Here is a 19,213-nt window from a genome sequence, read left to right on the forward strand (position 1 = left end):
AAACTGCGTGGGTTTAAATGAGAAAATAAAGAGTGATTTCAGGTGTTTTTAGAAATAGTAGAGAGGAAGGTTTTTCCAGCTTTATGGCCCATAAAACTGCTGTTATCAAATCTACAGTAGAATATCCAGCTGTACCTTCTGTTACAAAACTGAAAGTGTTTTTTGCAAAACCATGCCTAAACATTGTTCTTTTGAAGAATTATGTGTAGTTCAAGTTGGTATTTCAGTGTTTTGACTCTCCCTTAATGGTCTTTTAGGGTGATCTGGAGAAGACGAATGAAATTGAAGGCTATATCATCGGTTGTCTCCTGGTCATGGTCATGAAGCTTTCAGAAGTTACGTTCAGGCCTCTCTTCTTCAAGGTGCGCAGTCCTTTGAGATATAATCCGCGTAATGGTCCTTTTATTTTGTTTTCAAGAGTTATTTCTGAGATTGTTCCTCTTAGAGAAGAAACATTTTAGAACTGCACCTGTATAGAAAGTGAATAAATTCAGTAATTTTCTGTTCCATTCTGTCGGTAATAAAGATCAATAATATCAAACGGAATTCCAAATGAGAAGGTATAAAAGAGGTCTGGCGATTCCCGTGGGTCAGCACAGTGGTGTGGGAGTGAGCATTGCTGCTGTTCAATTCCAGACCCGGCGTGCTGTCTGTGAGGAGTTCGTATGTTCTCTCAATGTTTGAGTGGGTTTCCTCCAGGTGCTCCAGTTTTTTTCCCATAATCCGAAGACAAACTGATAGGTTAATTGGCTTCTGGGATAATTGACCCTGGTGTGAGTGTGTGCATGTCCGTGTTTTGGTCTGTCTGCCCTGTGATGAACTGGTATCCCATCCAGGGCGTACCCCCACCTTGTGCCTGTTGCGTCTCGGAATATCCCAGGACCCTGTATTGGATAAAGCAGTTACAAAAATGGATAGATGGTGAATGCAAATGCATACAAAAAACACGTTCATCCTAGCTGTACTCATGTGTTGTCTTCTGAACGCACAGCTGTTTGACTGGAGTAAAACAGAAGGAGCCCCGAAGGAGCGTCTGCTCACATTTTACCGCCTCTCCGACTCCATCGCCGGCAGACTGAAGGGGCTGTTCACCCTGTTCGCCGGGCATCTCGTCAAGCCCCTTTCCGACCTGCTGAACCAGACCAACACTGCGAACACAGGTTTGTGCTCGCAGTAAACTAGAGCAGTTCTTTCATCTGTGAGAAGGGTGTGCTGAACCATTCAAAATAGAAGCAGAAGTAAAGGGGTCTCATTAGGACTGACCTGGGAATGGTAGGATGAAAAGGGATTTGAAGGACTTGAGGGTAAGAGCAGGAGTAAGGTGAAAGAGCATTTCATTCTATTAATGATTCATAACATCAACATTACTTGTCAGTGTATTCTTTTTCGTGTTTCCGCAGCTACTGTCTTTTTCTATGCGGGGTGTCTAGTTCTGCCCTTTCTGTTTGTTTCATTGTTTAACTCACTGGTCGCTCCTGTTTTCTTTCTGCAGATGAAGCGCTCTTTGACTCGGAGGACCATGTTGACAAGAGCTGCCTGCTCCTGCAGTACGTCCTGGACTGTCTGCACAAGATCTTCCTCTATGACACCCAGCGCTTCATCAGCAAGGAGCGAGCAGATGCCCTCATGCTGCCCCTTGTCCATCAGGTACACTCCCATGTGGCTGTAGAAATTCTCTCTGCTGCTCAGTGCTTTTTTACCAGATCCCAGAGCTGCAAAGGCAAGGTAGATGCTCCCTGTGCATTGACATTCAACCCCTGTGCTCAGATCTAGCCATGCCCGTTTCTCTCCTCCCGTTTCATCCGTGGGATAAAGGACTGCAGTATCATTCATTTTGGGTCCTGCATTTAAGTAACACAGGTTTTAATGAGTTGCAGGTGTCTGTGAATTTCAGAATTAAGACATTAATAAAATGTTTCGTTTTGTGTGCAGCTGGAGAACACTTTGGGTGGAGAAGAGGCTTACCAGACCAGAATAACAGAACACCTCATCCCTTGCATTGCTCAGTTCTCTGTTGCACTGGGCGATGACTCACAGTGGAAACCCCTCAACTACCAGATCTTACTGAAGACCCGGCACAGCTCCCCCAAGGTACAGCAGCTTCTTAGAGATGCAATGATCGTTTTGCTCCTAGGAATGTATCGCATCATAACGTGTGATGTGCAGAAATGGAACTTAGTGCCTGGAGAATTTGGATGATAATTATATTGCTTTTTTAACAAATACTTTAACATTTTCAGATCAAAACTAAAATGGAACAAACATAAAACGTACAGAAAAGTGTGATCTTACACAAAATAATATGGGAGGGTGATGTTGAGACAGGAAAATTAATCTTATTAAAGAAACCAAGATACTAAGAGGCATCTAACCAAAACACTCTAGCAAAATGTTATCTTGACTCAAATTTTTCTATAAGCACAGTTTTTGCAACTTAATACAATCAAGTGCAATTTAAGAATAGCTTGGTCTCCAACACACTTTTGGCTGTAGTTAGACCTAATACATGAAGAATGATCATTTAAAAATTGTCATTGAGCAACAGTGGTGGAGAGCTTAGTGGTACTGTCACACCAGTCCCTTCTGAAAGCACATGTACACCGAGAGGAGACCTGTCACAGCAGAACCTGTGATAACACAGATTGCAACCGTGACAGATAGAATAGGGTTAGGAGCAATCTTAAACTGCAACTACCAGTGTGAAGTTGTATACATTGGATACATTTTATGTGCAAGTCCAACATGGATTAGGTGGTGTGCTAAATTTTAAGGATGAGCATGTAAGGACTGAGAACCCAAGAGTAAGAGGAAATTAGTCCAGTTAGCTCAGTTTCTTTGGCAATAAGTCACATTTCTTTAGGGGTAACATAATGAGATGAATAGGGAAAGTTGCTTAAATTTAACTTGATGTAAGAAAAACATGTGCCAAAGACTGCATGAGTACTATAAATATGCCTCTGTCTGAGCCTGGAGCTACCAGAAGTCTCCCTGGTTCTTTTTTTAGTTTACCCGTGTTCTGTACTGACCTGTCCTAACAATAGATGTTCTGGCAGGCAGTGTTAGTAACTGTTTCACACTGAGTTTTGTGTGCTTGACCTCTGTTTAAGGTTCATCAGTGTTTGACTTTAGCAGATATTGTTAGCCTTTGAAAAGCCAGAAGAAAAGCACATCTATATGTAGGAAGAGTTGTCCCACCCTGATCAGTTAAACAATTTAGAGATCATGTTAGACTATAGTCAGTCCCCACTTCATCCCTCAAGAGCTAGAGCTCTTAACTGTCTTAACAGATTCTTTGATTCATCAGTAGCTTACAGGTGTTGGCAACCTTTTAAAACGGGTGGCTATTAAGATTAACTAGATTAGGGCTCTGTAGGACCTGGACTGGACAACACCTTAGCCACCTTTCTGCAGAAATGACCTGTGCAGTCTAACATCCCGTTGGAATGTGCTTGGCCACAGGTGCGGTACTCCGCCTTGCTGATGCTGCTGGAGCTGGCGGGCAAACTGCGGGAGAATTACATGGTCCTGCTGCCGGAGACCATCCCGTTCCTGGCGGAGTTGATGGAGGGTAAGTTCAGCTCAGTGCAGAACTACACACTATGCTTGGCTGAAAAGAGGTTGTGTCTACTACCAAGATGTTTAATGTGGTTAAATGTGAGAAGAGCCCCAGCTGTGTTCTTTATCTAGGTCATTGTCTGCTTGTACTTCGTCCAAACCTCAAAGCCCTGCTTGCACAGCCCTGTGTCTTGACTGTTCCTTCGTTGAACAATACACAGGACAGCTCGACAGTTCACTTTTTTGCCTTCGTCACTCATTCATTTGTTTGTTCCTTTATTTCAGATGAGTGCGAGGAGGTGGAACACCAAGTTCAAAAGGTCATTCAGCAGATGGAGGTTATTCTGGGAGAGCCGCTCCAGAGCTATTTCTAACTCCAGAGCTACAGGACAGAGTCGTTCCCTAGGGAACAGAAACGGCAGCTCTGAGGGACACCTCACACCTGCAAAGTGGAGTGGTCATTTTGAGCGCTCTTAGCCGTGGAGTAACCATCGGACCACTGGGTGGAATCCCAGTAAGACTAACGTCTCCACAGAGCAAATATCAGACTAAGGAAAGTTAACCTTTAATTTTACCCAGGATCTCGTCCGGTCACTGTATCTTGAGCTGACGTCGGGCACGGTGGGGCTGTTCAATCTGTAAAGACTTTCAGAGCAGACATTGTCACCCGTTTCGGTGCTGAAGTGCACATTGATACTGGTACACCCACCCCAGCTCTGTGAGGCCGTAGACCAGTCAGGTGAGGCTCGGTCAGCTTCCGTTGCTTTTCAACTCCAGAGGCAAGATGGGTGACTTGTGTGTAATGAGTGTCCAGTGTTCGTTTTGCAGTGCTCAGGTGCTGCATCCTCCGGGCACAGGTGTTTTGACGTATTTTTTTTTTATCTGCTCATTTCTTATTCCAGTGTTCTCGCAACCTCTTGTAGTGTCATTTAGTCTTTTTGTTATATATTACTGTCTGATACCTGGCCCCTTTCATTGTCTTGAAACTGTAAAGCTGCCCGAATTCCATTGCAATGATTTGTGTAAACAGAAAAATGGAGTTAATGAGTAAATTTAAAAAGGATTTTGTTTTCAAATGGTTTCTTGTCAACCATTTCTTGATTTTTGCATGCTTCAGTAAAATGCTCACCAGAATTACATTGGCTGAACTGGATTAGAGTGCAAGAGTGTAAAATTTCAATAGGGATACATTCTTAAAGTCCCAGAAAAGGTTCTGAAAAGAAGCTGAGGTGTGTGAATTTACGTCTGTGCTGGTATGAGAGCTGCTGAATTGGTCAATGTTTTTCAGGTTTCTGTTGGGGAGGAGTTTCCTACAAACATTCATGGTATTTGTAAAGTTGAAACCAATAGCTCAATAGCAGCAACAAAGGAAATTTTCTGAAGGTTTGGATAAGATTCCAAACTCGTTAAACACCTGGCAGGTGGTGTGTAATATAGGTTAGTGCACTGTTTTGCATGCAGGTAGCAACAAATTAACTATAAATACAGGATGGGAAACTGAACTAGTGGAAGCTGCTGAGGAAAAAGACTCAGGTGTTCATATTGACACAATTACATCTCATCTACATGATGTGAGGAAACAATAAAAAAAGTATAATATTAGGATATATGTAGGATACATTTCAGTGGACATGTTTATATTGTGTAATGCACTAGTAAGGCCTCATTTATAATATTGTGCAATAATTCAGTCACCGAAAATATCTTTTTGTTATAGAAAAGGTATTGCTGCTCTAGAATCAGTCCAGAAAAGAGTGAAGTGTTTCATTCCCTGGTTTTAAAAGGAATGTCTTGTACTGACAGACTAAAACAGCTTATTATTTTATTAGTCTCAGACTTTTAAACAGTGAGGGAACCTGATTCAAGTATTGAAAAGGCTCAAAGACAAAGGCAAAGTCAGTGCAAGGGGCTTTTTTGAATCAGAGTGCACTGAGTGGAAACTACCTGAAGAGCTTTTTAAAACCAAGAGCAGGGAGCACTTTGTTGCCCCAAGATGTGTGGGAGGACAGAGCAGTCTATCTACCCAGCCATGCTGCTGGAGCCGGTTCCCCTTCTTCCTGAGAGAAACAGCTGGATGAGAGTCTTGGACCAGCTGACTACTTAACTACCAAATGGGCAAGATGGGCCAGCTGTCCTCCTCTCCTTTGTAATCGTTCTTGTAGTTTTATGTTACGACTGAAACATTCTCTCCTGTTGTACTTCTTAATCTAATGGTATAATACGATTTCTTAGCACCATTTTCTTCTTCTGGAATTCAACAGTGATTTATTACAAGGCACTGTCGCCTTACTGGTCACAGTAGTCTCCTCAGTCACAGTATCCCTTTGGACTCATACATTGACAATTATATAAAGTTAAAAATCTCTGTAGGCAGGTTAGTCTGTATGTTTTTGCACAAGGCTTCAAGATTTCCTTTTTTGCCTTATTTATAAATGTGGCAAAAATCCCGTCTCTCAAAAAGTGTCTCAGGTTACAGGTGTTAATTATATAAGAATACTCCCCATCCCTAAGAGGAGAGTGGTACTACCTATATAAACTGTTTATAGCTATGGAGATTCTAATGTCTACAAATTGTTTTAATTTTTCCAGTTGTTTTAGCAATAAAACCTTTGGCTCGGATGAAATATCTGTCTAAACAAGTTGAAGTTATCAATGTGAAGCAATCTACATTCTCTGGAATTGTACTCCGAGCTACTTTTACCTTTGGTGTGCTTTGAATTTAGTGCAAAACATCAAGAGACCTAGAATAGGTTCTAGAAATGTAACCAAATGAGAAACATCTGTGCATTTAGATTTTTTTTGTTTACAGGTGTGCAAGAGGTTTAGTCAAAATATAAACAAAGGTTCCTGCATATTGTAGAATTTATTTTTAATTTTTTTATTCTGGAAAGACTCCCCTCCACCACCACCAATGGTGGTGTCTGTCACCACTCACCGGATGAGTGTGCCAGAACGCTCCCCACACACCAGCTACCAGTGGGGAGCAGAACAGTAGTGTTGAAGCCAGTTTACAGATGGGGATTATTAGAAGACTGTGGTAAGGGCCAATGGGAAGTCTGGCCAGGATGCTGGGGTAACACCCCTACTCTTTTCAAGAAAATCAAACGATTTGTAATGACCACAGAGTGTCAGGACCTCGGTTTTCTGTCTCAGCCAGAGGACAGCAGTGTTCCCATCACTATACTAGAGCATTAGGACCCACACAGACTACAGGGTGAGCGCCCCCTGCTGGCCCCACTAACACCTCTTCTAGCAGCAGCCTTAGATTTTCCCAGGAGTACCATCCAGGTACTGTCCAGGCTCACACCTGCTGAGCTTCAGTGGGCTGCCAGTTGTGAGTTGCAGACTGGTATGCCTGCTGGCATATCATCCTTGTGCCACCAGTTGGCGTGAAGGCCCAGGTGTGATGCCTGTGGCTGTATTTGATGATGAATGGAAAGCGGTGAGCTCGGGGACCTCACCTGACCCTGCACACCGCCACCACCTGATGCGTGACACCTGGGCCTCAGAGACCACTGAACAGACATGCTTGCCCAGGCTCTAGAAAAGAAATGGAAGACAATCTCTCAAGACCGCATGCAGCCTGGTGTAAACTATGCATCACAGATGTGCAGCTTGTCCTGTCACCAGCTGTGCAATCACGTCGCCTGTCTTTCGTATTCCACCCCCTGTTAACGACAGTTATTAATCAGTATAATGAATTTACACGTCAGTAAAATTTAACTGCCCAATACAGTATCAGTGTGTCTGTTACTAAATATTACGTATTTCTATTGATAATTTTGTCAGTTTTTTGCAGTTCCGTCCTGTTACGTTTTGACTCTCTGCATAACAAAGTATTACTAATTAGTTGCTAATGTTATCACAAAAGATTAAACATATCTCTCAAAACTGAACAATATGAGCAATTAACATTCCTGACTTAAATCAGTATCGAAACACAAGTGCAGGGTTTCGTTTACAGAAACAGTTTCATTTCTTGCTTTATGTTTTGTTAGTAAACAGATAGGAAACATAGCATAGCATGCTCTCATAAATATCTTTGAGTGCCAAAAAAAAAAACAAAATGATTTGCCTGGCTCTACAGACTCCGTAGCTTGAAACATCTTGCATAGGTGGTATCAAAGCACTCTGAGGGATTACTTTCTTCATGTTTAGTAATGCTTAATTGGAATGTGGATTTTGTGATCATAACCCTAAGGGTATTCAGGCACTTTAAATCCATACATTTTTGGTGGAAATGTGGATCTCTGGGATATTGTTACTAGTGTTCTGGTGGGTTTAGGTGGGGACACTAGTTCCCTGCTACATTCAAAGGCAAAACAATTAAAAGTTAAAAATGATCCATCTATTTTCTAACCACTTCATCCAGTACTGGGTTTCAGGGGAGCCAGAGCCTATCCCAACAAGCAACAGGTACAAGGTAGAACACACCCTGGACGGGATGCTAGTCCATTGCAGGTAACACAGACACACACCAGGACCAATTTTCCCAGAGTCCAGTTAACCTACCACTACGTCTCTGGACTGTGGGAGGAAACCGGAGGACCCGAAAGTAACCCACGCGAACACGGACAGACCTTAAACTCCACACTGCACCCCAGGTCTGGAATTCAACCCAGGGCACCAACGCCATGCTAACCGCTGTGCTGCCCTTGAAAATGATCCCTAGTGCAAACTCATGCAGGTCAACCTGACTGCAGATCATGGGATCTCTTTGAGAACGTGTACGCAACAGTGTCTCCTACCGCAACAAGGTAATAAATCAAATTATATCCTGAAGTCGCAACACATTAACTTTTTTTTTGACGTTTTATGATTTGGTTTGCGTTTTAAGTTTGATTATTTTTGAAACCTTTGCTTATGCGTGCGGTGAATGCAGCACTCAGAGGTTGGGACAGTGGCTCTGAAACGGCTTTTGAAATTAGTAAAACAAAAACGCCTAATAATACGAAATAATATTCGCTTTCAGCACATACAAGTGAATAAGAAAGTATGCAGTAAAGTATATACTCAACGTATGTACAAGGAAAGAGAACTAGTAGCTGCCATTGATGTTCTCGGATTAACAGTATGTTGCATAACAGGAGGATTGAATAATAAAGCGCTTATCCTCCTAGTGATGCGCTTGGGGCGGTACGTCAACTTTTTTTTTTACTTTGAGGGACCTTAAAAGGCTCGACCTTGCCTTTGGCGTTTAATAAGAATACGTTTATAGTGGGCGTTGTTGCAGAAACTACAACCGGTGTTGTTCCTGTCGCCGTGCCTGTGGTTTCGTGTGAGCTGTAATTCTTCACGGTCCTCATCTGGCTGAACATACCTCCGTCTGACTTTGCAGATCATCATCGTCAAGGATAATGCTTGTGAAGAAAACCTTCACCGGAATACGACGTGCTCTTACGATTCAAAGCAGATTTTACCATCCAATCGGCATTGTCGGAGCACCGTTTGCAAGAGGACAGGTTAGGAAAGATGTGGATCTTGTATTACACCAAAAGGTTGACAAATGTTTCTTTTAAAATGAACGAAACAGTAACTAAAATTAACCCGAGATTCGTGCCGGATTTATTTCCACTCCGTGGAGTTCTTTCGCGTGTAGTTAAAGCTGCTTAACAAATCCGAGACATTTCTTTACCTTGTGTTTTTTTTCAGCGAAAGGATGGGGTGGAGAAGGGTCCGGACTACATACGGAGAGCACGACTGGTGGCGAAACTTGGAGCGCAAGGTAAAAGCGAAATCACGTCGCGGGCTCAAATATCTTGATAAATGTCAAAGAATTAAAGAATAATTAATTCGACGAAAAGCTCTGCCTTTATTTCTCTTGTTGTGTTTTTGAGGAGAGCAGTGAAGAATAAGTGACGAATACTGTAAACACTCGATACATGATTTTAATGTGCATTCTTTGGCCAATTTTCACTGTTCTAGAAAAACAAACAGTTGTTCCGATGTCCAGATGATAAATGCAGCTTTTGGCCTTGAGTCTGTTTACCTGCTACCGCTGTTAGGTCATAAGCTTATTTTATATCGATTGCCTAAAATAATCCTCTGTGTGACATTTCAGCAACTGACGCACAAAACAGCACAGTAGTACAGTATCCAGTAAACTGCTCCTTTGTATATCCGTACATCTTTATGAGGTTTTCTTTTTTAAAGGCACTAAAAACGTAACAAATGCAGAAATAAATCTAAACCAGTACAGTTTTTTTGCGTTGTGATGTCCTTCCGTGTATGACCTACATTCTGTTGAAATTCCTTGGGGTTAAGATGTTAAAACAGAGCAGTAATAAACATCCCTGCTATCCACACAGCTGCTGTATTAAGAGTTCAGGTCTTAGCCCAGATTAATAATAAGTTCTTATGGAAATTAACGCAACAATAACACATTTCAACATACTGTATCTAGCCAGACATGGCAAAATATACAGCAGGGCACAGAAGTGATTAGGGATCTAGATAGATACGATTTTATTGATCCCGAAGGGAAATTGATGATGAATTGCTCTCAACATGTAACTGGAAGGTTGCTGGTTCACATAATAAGTGTGGTCACAGCTGTTGTGCCTTAAGGAAGGTACTGTTCTTCTGTCCAGTAAATCTAATTACAGCTGTATTAATGGGCGTGAATATGAATATCACTATGGATAAAAATATCACCTGGATAGTATTAACATTCTGTATTCTATTTAACAATTCTGTAACTTATTGCTGTAGTTCTTTGTTCTTTATTCTACCCTAAAACAAAAATTACTGACTGAAAACTGACAATAGGGTGTGCTTTGTTTTGGAGATTAGCCTGTGTTCAAAATATAAGAGGCTCACACAGACCCTATAACCAGTGTGATTCTGACACCAAATATGCAGAACGTTAGGATGTCCCTAATTCTGTTAATGCCTGAAGGTGATGCAATAACAGACACAAAGATGAAAAACTGATGATTGGCAGAGTTAAAAAAATGTCTGTAACAATTGGACAAGATCTTCAGTTCAATGAGCTACTAGCTACCAAATCCGCAAAATGACATTCCTCCTCATTCTAACATGAAATACATCTTGCATCTCTCTGATACAGATAAATTAGTATTAGCAGATTTCAAAAGACATTATTCTGCCTTAAATACTGCCCTCAGTTTTAACTGAGTCTAAATAATATATTATTGATATTGTTTGCTTTAAAAGTAAATGTTTTGCTTGTGTTACTGCAGTCATTGAAAAGCAGGATGAAGTAGTTAAAGTACACAGCAATACAGTTAACCACATTTACTGTGGTAAATCTATTAGGAAGCAAACTACTGTTAATAAGTATTTCCTGATCAGAATCACTGGGTTCAGCGAAAGACACTGATATCAATGTTTTTAAAGGATGCATTATAATAAGCTTTAATGAAACAGCAGCTTTAAAAGAACTGCAAGCTGTAGACGAGACCAGTAGCTGTCTGAGGCAGTTCTTGCGTTTGTACAATCCTGGGGAGGTGGAAGCCGAGAGGCTCAGCCAGCTGCTCTCGGCCCACTCCTCCTCTGAACAGGATGTGGACGTTTGTAGGCAGAGACTGTACAGGTAGGACTAAGCTGGAAATCAAATGGCAAAATATTAAGAACACATCTTGGTGTTCTTCTCACTGGCTGTGGACAAAATTGTAAACTGTGCACAAGATCAGGAGCTAAGTTTTAAACCTAAAGTTCTGCTGGTTGTTATTTTTGTTTGCTACATTTACCTTACTTTAAGGACACTCCTCTGTGACTTCTGGGTCATCCCTAAGCGTGTCCCTGCTGTGCAGAGTCTTGTAGCATGCTTTGACACCATGACTTCTGAATATTTGAGAAAACCGTGCATTTCTTTCCGAATCACAGTGGAATATTTTCTTAAAACAAATAAAATTGCAATATATTCCACACTTTGGTGTCCTTTCTAATATTATTTATTATAAATTTTAGGTGTCTGCATCTAGGTGATAAGAGAAAATTCGGAACCATTTTTCATAACTGTAAAGAAATGACATTGTTGTGCCGACTGCTGCCTTCCTGTTCCTCAAGGACATCAAGTGAAGGATTATGGCGACTTGAAATTTGAGGATGTTCCCAATGATGAGCCCTTAGGGAGAGTCAAGATGCCCAAAACAGTGGGGAGTGCTAACAAACAGCTTGCAGATGCTGTGAAAACAGTGAAGAAGAATGGCCAGACTTGTGTGGTGCTCGGAGGAGATCATAGGTGACTATCAGTACTTCACGTCATTTTCCAGACCTACAGTACATCACGAAAATGTGCCAGAGCATTAAATGTTCCCAGTACAACATTTAACAATATTATATGCAACATTCCCCAAAACACTTGTGCAAATCATGCTATGTTTTCTCATTCGAGAATATCATTTCTAAAAAGATTTTGTTACCAAAGCACAGAAAAACTACAATTACCATGATTCCAGCCTCTGTAAGTATTTCTGAAAAAAGACATTTGAAAGCTTAATCATCGTATAAGGTAAAAAAAAAAAAGCTAAATCTGTGTTTGACCTGGGTTATCAATGTAATTTAAATTCTGTTTGTAATGTTTTAGGTGTTTCCTCTAGGGGACAGAAGGGATCTCCTTTTTGGCAGTTTATTTAATGTTTTGTTTTTTTTATGCTGCAGTTTGGCAATAGGATCAATATATGGACATGCAGCTGCCCAGCCAGACTTGTGTGTAGTCTGGGTTGACGCCCATGCAGACATTAATACGCCTCTGACGAGCCCCACGGGCAATTTTCACGGCCAGCCTGTGTCCTACCTCCTCAGGGAACTGCACTCAAAGGTGATTTTTCTTTATCTCAAATGTACACTTCTATTTTCTTCGCCCCTGTTGTCCTCCGTTTCTTCAGAGCATTCGTTTTGTCCCTTGTGATAGCTCTAAGTATAGTGCTGTTAATAACCTTAACATGTTCAAGGTCTAACTCAGATTTACAGATTCTTATGACGATTGATAAAGCTTTTTTGCAGCCTCTGTTTTCACTTAAGTTAAGTTTTGGCTGCATGGAAAAGAAATCAGTTTGCAAGTCATCAAGGCTGTGATTTTTAAACAAAGCCCTGTCCTTGTATTCTGCAATGCCTAAGTTCCAACAACAAAAGGAGTTTATGTGGATTCAAATATAATACCGTGAGACTAGTTGTGTCTTTTGTCTCTTTATAGGCCAGTAGAGCCTTTATCTTGCAGAATTCTTTCATTCCGAATGAAAGTTGAATTAAGGCCTGTTTTATGAGACTAAGCTTGCAAGGTAGCTAGAAGTTTGTCCCCTCATTAATATCAGGCAGATGGGCACAGAGGTAGGTTTGAGCCATTGACAATACAGTGATGTCAATGTACAAACACAATTTGCTGTGTAAAGTATTTAAAAGCTTTTAGCTTCCTTTGGACAGTTTTGAATATAAAATAAAAAATAATGGAGTAAAAAAATATCTTAATGATTTAAAGTTTTGATTCCATGGTCGCCACGTACAGTACTACTTTTCAGTCAGACGTTTAATTTAATATGATCAAAAATAGCACACATTTTACTGAAGGGGATTTTCTGGCAAAAATATTCTTGTGTGTACCAGATCCCAGTTATTCCCGGATTCTCCTGGATAAAGCCCTGCTTATCAGCACAAGATATTGTCTACATTGGCCTGAGAGATTTGGACCCAGGAGAACAGTAGGTCATTGTAGAGTATGTTGCTCACTGAATAGCTGTTTATACTGGTTGAGCATTTTCTGCAGTACTGTTATGATAGAGTCAGTGCTCACAGTCTTTAGACTTCATTAACAGTGGTAGTTCCAGAACGATTGCATATGCATGTGGGTTGTCTTTGTGAAACTTTTAGTTGTCAGATAATCAAAATGAAAAGACAGTGTTCAGATTGTAAAATGAACTTAAGCTATACAATCCAGTGAAAAATGTATTCTCCAGTTGCGTTCAGATTCATTTTCCCTTACTCGGTCTATGGAGATGCTGAATCTGCCCTTTTCCTCAGAGCACATACTGTATAGGAGTGTCTCTGTGCTGTGAGGATTAGAAGAGTGACACTGTGAAACTGTGTCTTTCCTGGAAATTACCAGGAGCTTTACCGTCAGGCACCTCTCAGCACCTGCAGTTCAACGTTTTAAGTTCTTTGCATATACAACAGAATAGGATAAAGCAGTCTGATAGATGGTTCAATTGTAGTAACAATAAGTAATGAATCGCTGAGGCAATATATGAAGCAAAAGAGTCTTAAGACAGGGTGGCTTGGTCGTGCAGTGGTTAACATTCATGCTTCGCAGTGCTTGGGCCCTGGGTTCAATTGTGGGGGTGCTATCTGCTTGCAGTTTGTATGTTTTCCCCGTGTTTGCATGGGCTTCTTCTGGGTGGTCATGTTTCTTCCCCCAGTCCAAAGACGTACTGGTTGGTTAATTGGAAAAGTGGCCCTGGTGAGAGTGAATGTGTGTGCGTGTCTGTGCAATGTGATGGACTGGTGTCCCGTCCAGGGTGTACCCTGCCTTGTGCCTGTTGCATGCCGGGATGGGCTTCACGACACTGTCTTGTATAAAACAGTTAGAAAATCGAAGGTTGGAGTCTTTAGGCATACGTCTTTAGGCATGATATGAAAAGACTTAAATCAGTTCAGAGTCACTACTATAAAAAATGTTTTTAATGCTGAGATGAATATATCCTCTCTGTCTTGGTAACCAGCTACATCATCAAGCACCTGGGAATCAAGGCTTTCTCCATGACAGAGGTGGACCGCCTGGGAATAGGCAGAGTGATGGAGGAAACATGTGACCACCTCCTTTCCAAGTATGATGGATAACAGAAACCGTGAAAACAGACTAACCTCAGTTGTTTTGTCTTTTGTCAGTGCATAACTATAAGTGTACATTTATAGTTTCTTCAGGACCAGTGTTGGGGAACCTCAGTCAGAGCCGTGAAAAGGGGCACTTTGGGGGGCTAGAACAACAGTTTAGTGAAATTGTGCATTTCTAGATATTCAAGATATTTTCTTCCTTGAGGGAAATGGAAATTCCTCTGAACTTCATATTGAGGGTATAAACAGCCTTTGTTTAGAACATTTGAAATAAATTCTATACAGTGTTGTTTTCTCTTAAAACTGGAAAAAGCATTGTCCTTCATCACCAGTATATTTTAATTAAGCTATAGAGTTTTTGCATAAGTTATTAGTGGTTTAGTACTAATTACCAGCAGCTCTCTCACAGCTTACACTGACAAAGCAGTGGTTTTACATATGACTTTACATATCTGCCTTTGCAGATATAACAGACCAGTGTAAACCTGTTTTATTTACATAAAACCATTTATCTGCCATTCATTTTCCATCACAACTCTTGAAAAAATGTTTGTCCAGTTGTTTTCTGTAGGGGCAATGGACACAGGTCAATACACACAGTATTTCTTATACTGAACTCCTGTCAGGGTTAAGGTGAATATTGTGAGCAAGCCGTCGCTATGAATTATGATACAGTGGTCTGTGTTCCACTGATTAGCCCTCAAGAAAAGGACAAAACAAAACAAGCATCTGCAGTTGTGACCTTTGACATTATACAGAACATGAATTAAAAGTGTGTTTAGATGTATATAGCATATACATGTGTATTCATAACACATTGTCATGTCTGTTGAACACTGGGGAAAAAATAAGAGTTAAGCATCTGTTCTCAATTAGTAGGTTATTGGCTCCTGGGAAAGCTGGCCTGGTGCGAGTGAGTGTGTGCATGTCTGTGTGTGTCCTGCGATGGCCTTGTGCCCATACAGTAGCTTGCCGGCACAGGCTCTGGCTGCCCTGCAACCTGGATTTGATGGATGTTTTAAATTCAGCAATCGAGTGAACTTACCATGTTTCACTATTTCTTTTGCAACTCCTTATAAACCTAGGGGGAAGAGGCCAATTCACCTGAGTTATGACATCGATGCGATAGATCCCTCCGTGTCTCCTGCCACTGGCACACCTGTGAAAGGAGGGCTCACCTACAGGGAGAGCGTCTACGTGGCTGAGGAAATCTGTAGAACTGGTATAAAAACTCACCCAAACGCACAGTGCCACGCTTTTTAAATTATTTTGCAATTTACCCCACCCAATGTGGACATGATGAGACTGTGCTTCAGTGTCTCGGCTCACAGCTACGAACCCTGTGACCTCACACGAGGAGAATACAAAATGTTAGAGGACTCCCGCCATCCCACATTCCTTTGGCCTTTTCACACATCACAGGCTACACTGCCACATATGTAGGACGTTCAGGGCCAGCTGGAGGAGAGGCACGCTCCTTGCCGACAGCACCACGAGCCTGCACGGTTCCCGGTGATCACAGGGGTCACTCTGTCTCTAGGTGACGAGAGAGCCCATGCAGATTAATCACAACCCTGCCCTTAAAAGCACTCAAGCCTTGCCCTCAGGCATGCACTTTTACATTTTGAGCCACTTTTGACTCTCAAAGAATCTGAATTAATTAGACCTGAAGGCTAAGGCACAGCTTTGTTATAGATATATGTGCACTTCAAGTTCAAGTTCAAGACATGTTATCGCCAGAGGTGGTTCAGTAAATGGGCTTGTATAGAAACTTGAGTTTGGTTATTTAAATAGCTTGTTGTATACAGTAATATAGCAGTTGATAGAGTGCCTGAGACACTAGATGACATCTGATATACAGGTTCACCTTCACGGTCTAGTGCATTGCTTTGGTGGAACAGCCCACAGCAGTCTAGTGAGAGGCTGATCAGGTCTGGGCATCAACACGGCCAGGTTTGAAGTCAATACTAAAATTGAAAATTATTCTTTTTTTTTACCTTAAATACTGATAATCTATTGTAATTCTTTTATCCTTTTGCACGTCAACAGAATTTTTATGAGTATCTGCTTGCAATATTTAATTAAATCCCTAGGACCTAAAAGTTGCATGTCTCTGTGTGAATCAGTATGTCTATACCGTATATAATTCTGTATGTATACAGTATCTTACAATGTGCTATATGTTAAATGTATTTTCTGCGCAGGTCTGCTGTCTGCGCTGGATGTCGTAGAAGTCAATCCTGACAGGGGAAAGACGGAGGAAGAAGTGAGCTCCACTGTGAGTGCGGCGGTGGATGTGGTGTTAAGTTGTTTTGGACAGTTAAGAGAAGGCTTCCACCCCAGCAACTACCAGCTTCCTGAGCCCTGACGTCTCGCCTAGGAGAGGTTCCACGGTGGAACACTGTGTTTTCTCTTTTTTTATCCTGCTGATTTATAGACTTTTTTAATGATACACTGTCAGCTACTAATTGAGAAGCTAAAGGAAGATGGGGAAAGTTGTCCTAAAAAGACATTTTTTCACAACTCATCGTCTCTAAAATCCACTTCAGGGCACAACCCTTAAATAGTCTACAGAGCGAGGCAATCGATTTTTGACATTTTTCACTACCATACTAATAACATCAGGAGTCAGATTGTGCCTTGTGATTCTCCTCTGGGGCACAGTTTATGTATTTACATGTTTGAAGAGTTACAGTCTCTTTTCATTCATATCTGCAATGACCACTAAAATGAAAAGCTTTTATATGCCCCTTGAATCCTGCAAATTGTTTTGCTTTGCTTAAATTTTGCTATTCTCTGTCTCTCATTCCCTCTGTCCTTAAAATTTCAGCTCTTGTCCATCTGGTTTAAAAGCAGAACTTACACTCACACCTGCTCAGCAGCTATTGGCTGATATCTAACTTAACATGTTTGGCAAAGGTTCCAAAACAGACGTAGCTGTTTAGTTACGGGATAATTAATTTGCAAATAAACTTTGTGAAACTCTGGGTTCAGACTGTGTACAGTAGTTCTGAAACAGCTCTTGTCAGGGTCACAGCTGATGTAAAACATATTTAATAATAATTGCGGACTCTGAAGTATCCCATTCTTGGGCTGCTGGAGCTTTGCTGTTTTTCATACTGTAGTTAGTACCAGTTTTCTGAACAGATTTGAGTGAGCTGCAGGTATTACTGGGACTTCTTTTAAATGTGGTTTAAATCTGATCTACTGATAAAAGGTCCTCCTTAATGAAACTGGTCTCATGTGGGGTCCTACAGGCCTCTGTTTTCAGTCCCATTCTTTAAGTGTCTTTATGTGTTACATTTTATGTGATATAAATTATTTGAACATGTTCTTCATTTGTAATATGTTCAGATCGCTGCTAGGATCTTGAGTTAAACTAGGGGTCTCAAACATATTTCCTCGAGGGCCTAATGTCTTCTACCTTTTGTCAGTTACATAGTCAGTTTAATTAATAAATTAACAACATGACTGTTATATTTTCAACCTGGTTCCAAAGTGTTTTTACAGATAACTGTGCTCTTCATCAATTGGTTTGAGTTATCTACTGTAAAAGTAGAAACATCCTATATATGTAAAAACGTAAGGAAATACTTGGGATAACTAACAACGCAGATTGAAATAAAAACCCGAAGACATGAAGCCATCTAGGAATTTGAAAGTCCTGCCTTGAACTACAGTATACAATTGTATTTAGTGCTGTTAAATTTACTCTATAAAATATGGATATTATGTGATCCTGATCTTTTGGCTTTGTTTGTAAAGATGATGTTACAATGAAAGGTGCTATGTAAATTAAAGAGTGCTGTAAATTTGAATGTGTTTAATGCCTAACTCTGTTAATGTGGCATGTCTGCTTAGAGACCTTCCTGCAGAGTTCACAGCAGGTTTTACACTCTGGAGACACTTGAAAGAGAAGCCCTCTAGTATTACTAAACTCTTCCCCAAAACACGCCATTTCCGCTTTTTTAATACATCAACACCACTAATTAACCTGAAATCAAAACCTGCATTCTCTAATCCTTCGCCCTGAAAGAAGAGCAGAGTGGGATTGAACAAAGCTGAAGGTCGTTAAGTACAATTTCTAAATTAGCTGCACAACAGACCAGGATTGTGAGATGCATCTAGCTAGTGCGTGAGCCTCCCCCTGCCCCCTGCCCTCGTACCCCCTACCCAACACCCGCGCCTCAGCGTGGTCCTGTTTCTCTACTGTAACAAACACTCCAGGGTCTGTGTCAGCAGTGTGGGGAATGACAGGCTGGAGACACAAGCTCACTGACAGGTTTACTGCCCTTTTCATTACAGTGGGACGTGCTAATCCTGGAGGCAGAGAGAGAATGTGCAGGCGTCCTCTTGACTCGGGGGAGGGATTCATGTTGTTTGTTCGTTTTTGCTGGTTACTATAAGTTTTTATTACTGTTGCAGTTAGTTTTTATTGATCGATATTATTTTAAATAACCCAAAGCATTAGTACCGTAACGGATTGGGGTTCTCGGGCTCATGCCCTCACCGCATCCTGCCCCAGCTACTCACTCTACCGCATGGGCTCGAACCCGGGTCTCCAATGTCGCCCAACAGTGCTCTTGCCAACTGAGCTAAAGAAGACCTTCCTCAGCCCGAGAAGCCAAGATCCCTGTTACTGTATGTGCAGGAGCTATTCGTTATAGTAGTTTAATTGTTATACCAGGTAGGGTCACTTAGGTGTTATAGCCATTCATACAATATCCTGCAGTACATTACGCGACGGTATAGGGGTGGAATTGGTTAAGTGCGAACTCTCGCCAATGTCGAGAATTTAAATAATCACCACCTGGTGAACCGAATTTCAAGGGTTAGAGTGGTTTTGGCGGCCTCTGGTGGCAGATTA

At 41.3% G+C, this 19,213-nt stretch overlaps 2 protein-coding genes across 4 annotated transcripts in view; both read left to right on the top strand.

Annotated features, from left to right (window-relative positions):
• Window positions 1-4,631, top strand: part of heatr1 (HEAT repeat containing 1) — a 29,935-nt gene extending 25,304 nt beyond the window's left edge. For both annotated transcript variants that reach the window (XM_088610750.1, XM_088610751.1), the window contains exons 40-45: window positions 258-362; window positions 992-1,160; window positions 1,493-1,647; window positions 1,933-2,091; window positions 3,460-3,568; window positions 3,841-4,631. In XM_088610750.1, the coding sequence (XP_088466876.1) occupies window positions 258-362; window positions 992-1,160; window positions 1,493-1,647; window positions 1,933-2,091; window positions 3,460-3,568; window positions 3,841-3,929 (786 nt within the window). In that variant the 3' untranslated portion in view covers window positions 3,930-4,631. The remainder of the gene's footprint in view (window positions 1-257; window positions 363-991; window positions 1,161-1,492; window positions 1,648-1,932; window positions 2,092-3,459; window positions 3,569-3,840) is intronic.
• A 3,578-nt stretch (window positions 4,632-8,209) lies between these two features.
• On the top strand, window positions 8,210-18,164 carry arg1 (arginase 1). 2 transcript variants are annotated; one of them, XM_088610753.1, is made up of 9 exons: window positions 8,210-8,312; window positions 8,894-9,017; window positions 9,208-9,280; window positions 11,587-11,761; window positions 12,181-12,340; window positions 13,123-13,217; window positions 14,235-14,339; window positions 15,432-15,568; window positions 16,551-18,164. In XM_088610753.1, exons 2-9 carry the CDS (start codon window positions 8,913-8,915, stop codon window positions 16,712-16,714), a joined length of 1,014 nt encoding a protein of 337 aa, XP_088466879.1. In that variant the 5' UTR covers window positions 8,210-8,312; window positions 8,894-8,912; the 3' UTR covers window positions 16,715-18,164. The 2 variants fall into 2 exon arrangements, with proteins under 2 accessions (XP_088466879.1, XP_088466878.1); XM_088610752.1 differs by lacking the exons at window positions 8,210-8,312; window positions 14,235-14,339.
• Window positions 18,165-19,213: the final 1,049 nt, after the last annotated feature.

This window comes from Lepisosteus platostomus, chromosome 17 (assembly GCF_059453375.1).
Source record: "Lepisosteus platostomus isolate fLepPlt1 chromosome 17, fLepPlt1.hap1, whole genome shotgun sequence".
NCBI classification, from domain to species: Eukaryota; Metazoa; Chordata; class Actinopteri; order Semionotiformes; family Lepisosteidae; genus Lepisosteus; species Lepisosteus platostomus.

Coding starts and splice junctions, on each gene's coding strand:
- arg1 (XM_088610753.1), top strand. CDS start 8,913: ATGCTTGTGAAGAAAACCTTCACCGGAATACGACGTGCTCTTACGATT. Junction 11,762..12,180: donor GTGCTCGGAGGAGATCATAG/GTGACTATCAGT, acceptor TTTATGCTGCAG/TTTGGCAATAGGATCAATAT. Junction 13,218..14,234: donor GATTTGGACCCAGGAGAACA/GTAGGTCATTGT, acceptor CTTGGTAACCAG/CTACATCATCAAGCACCTGG.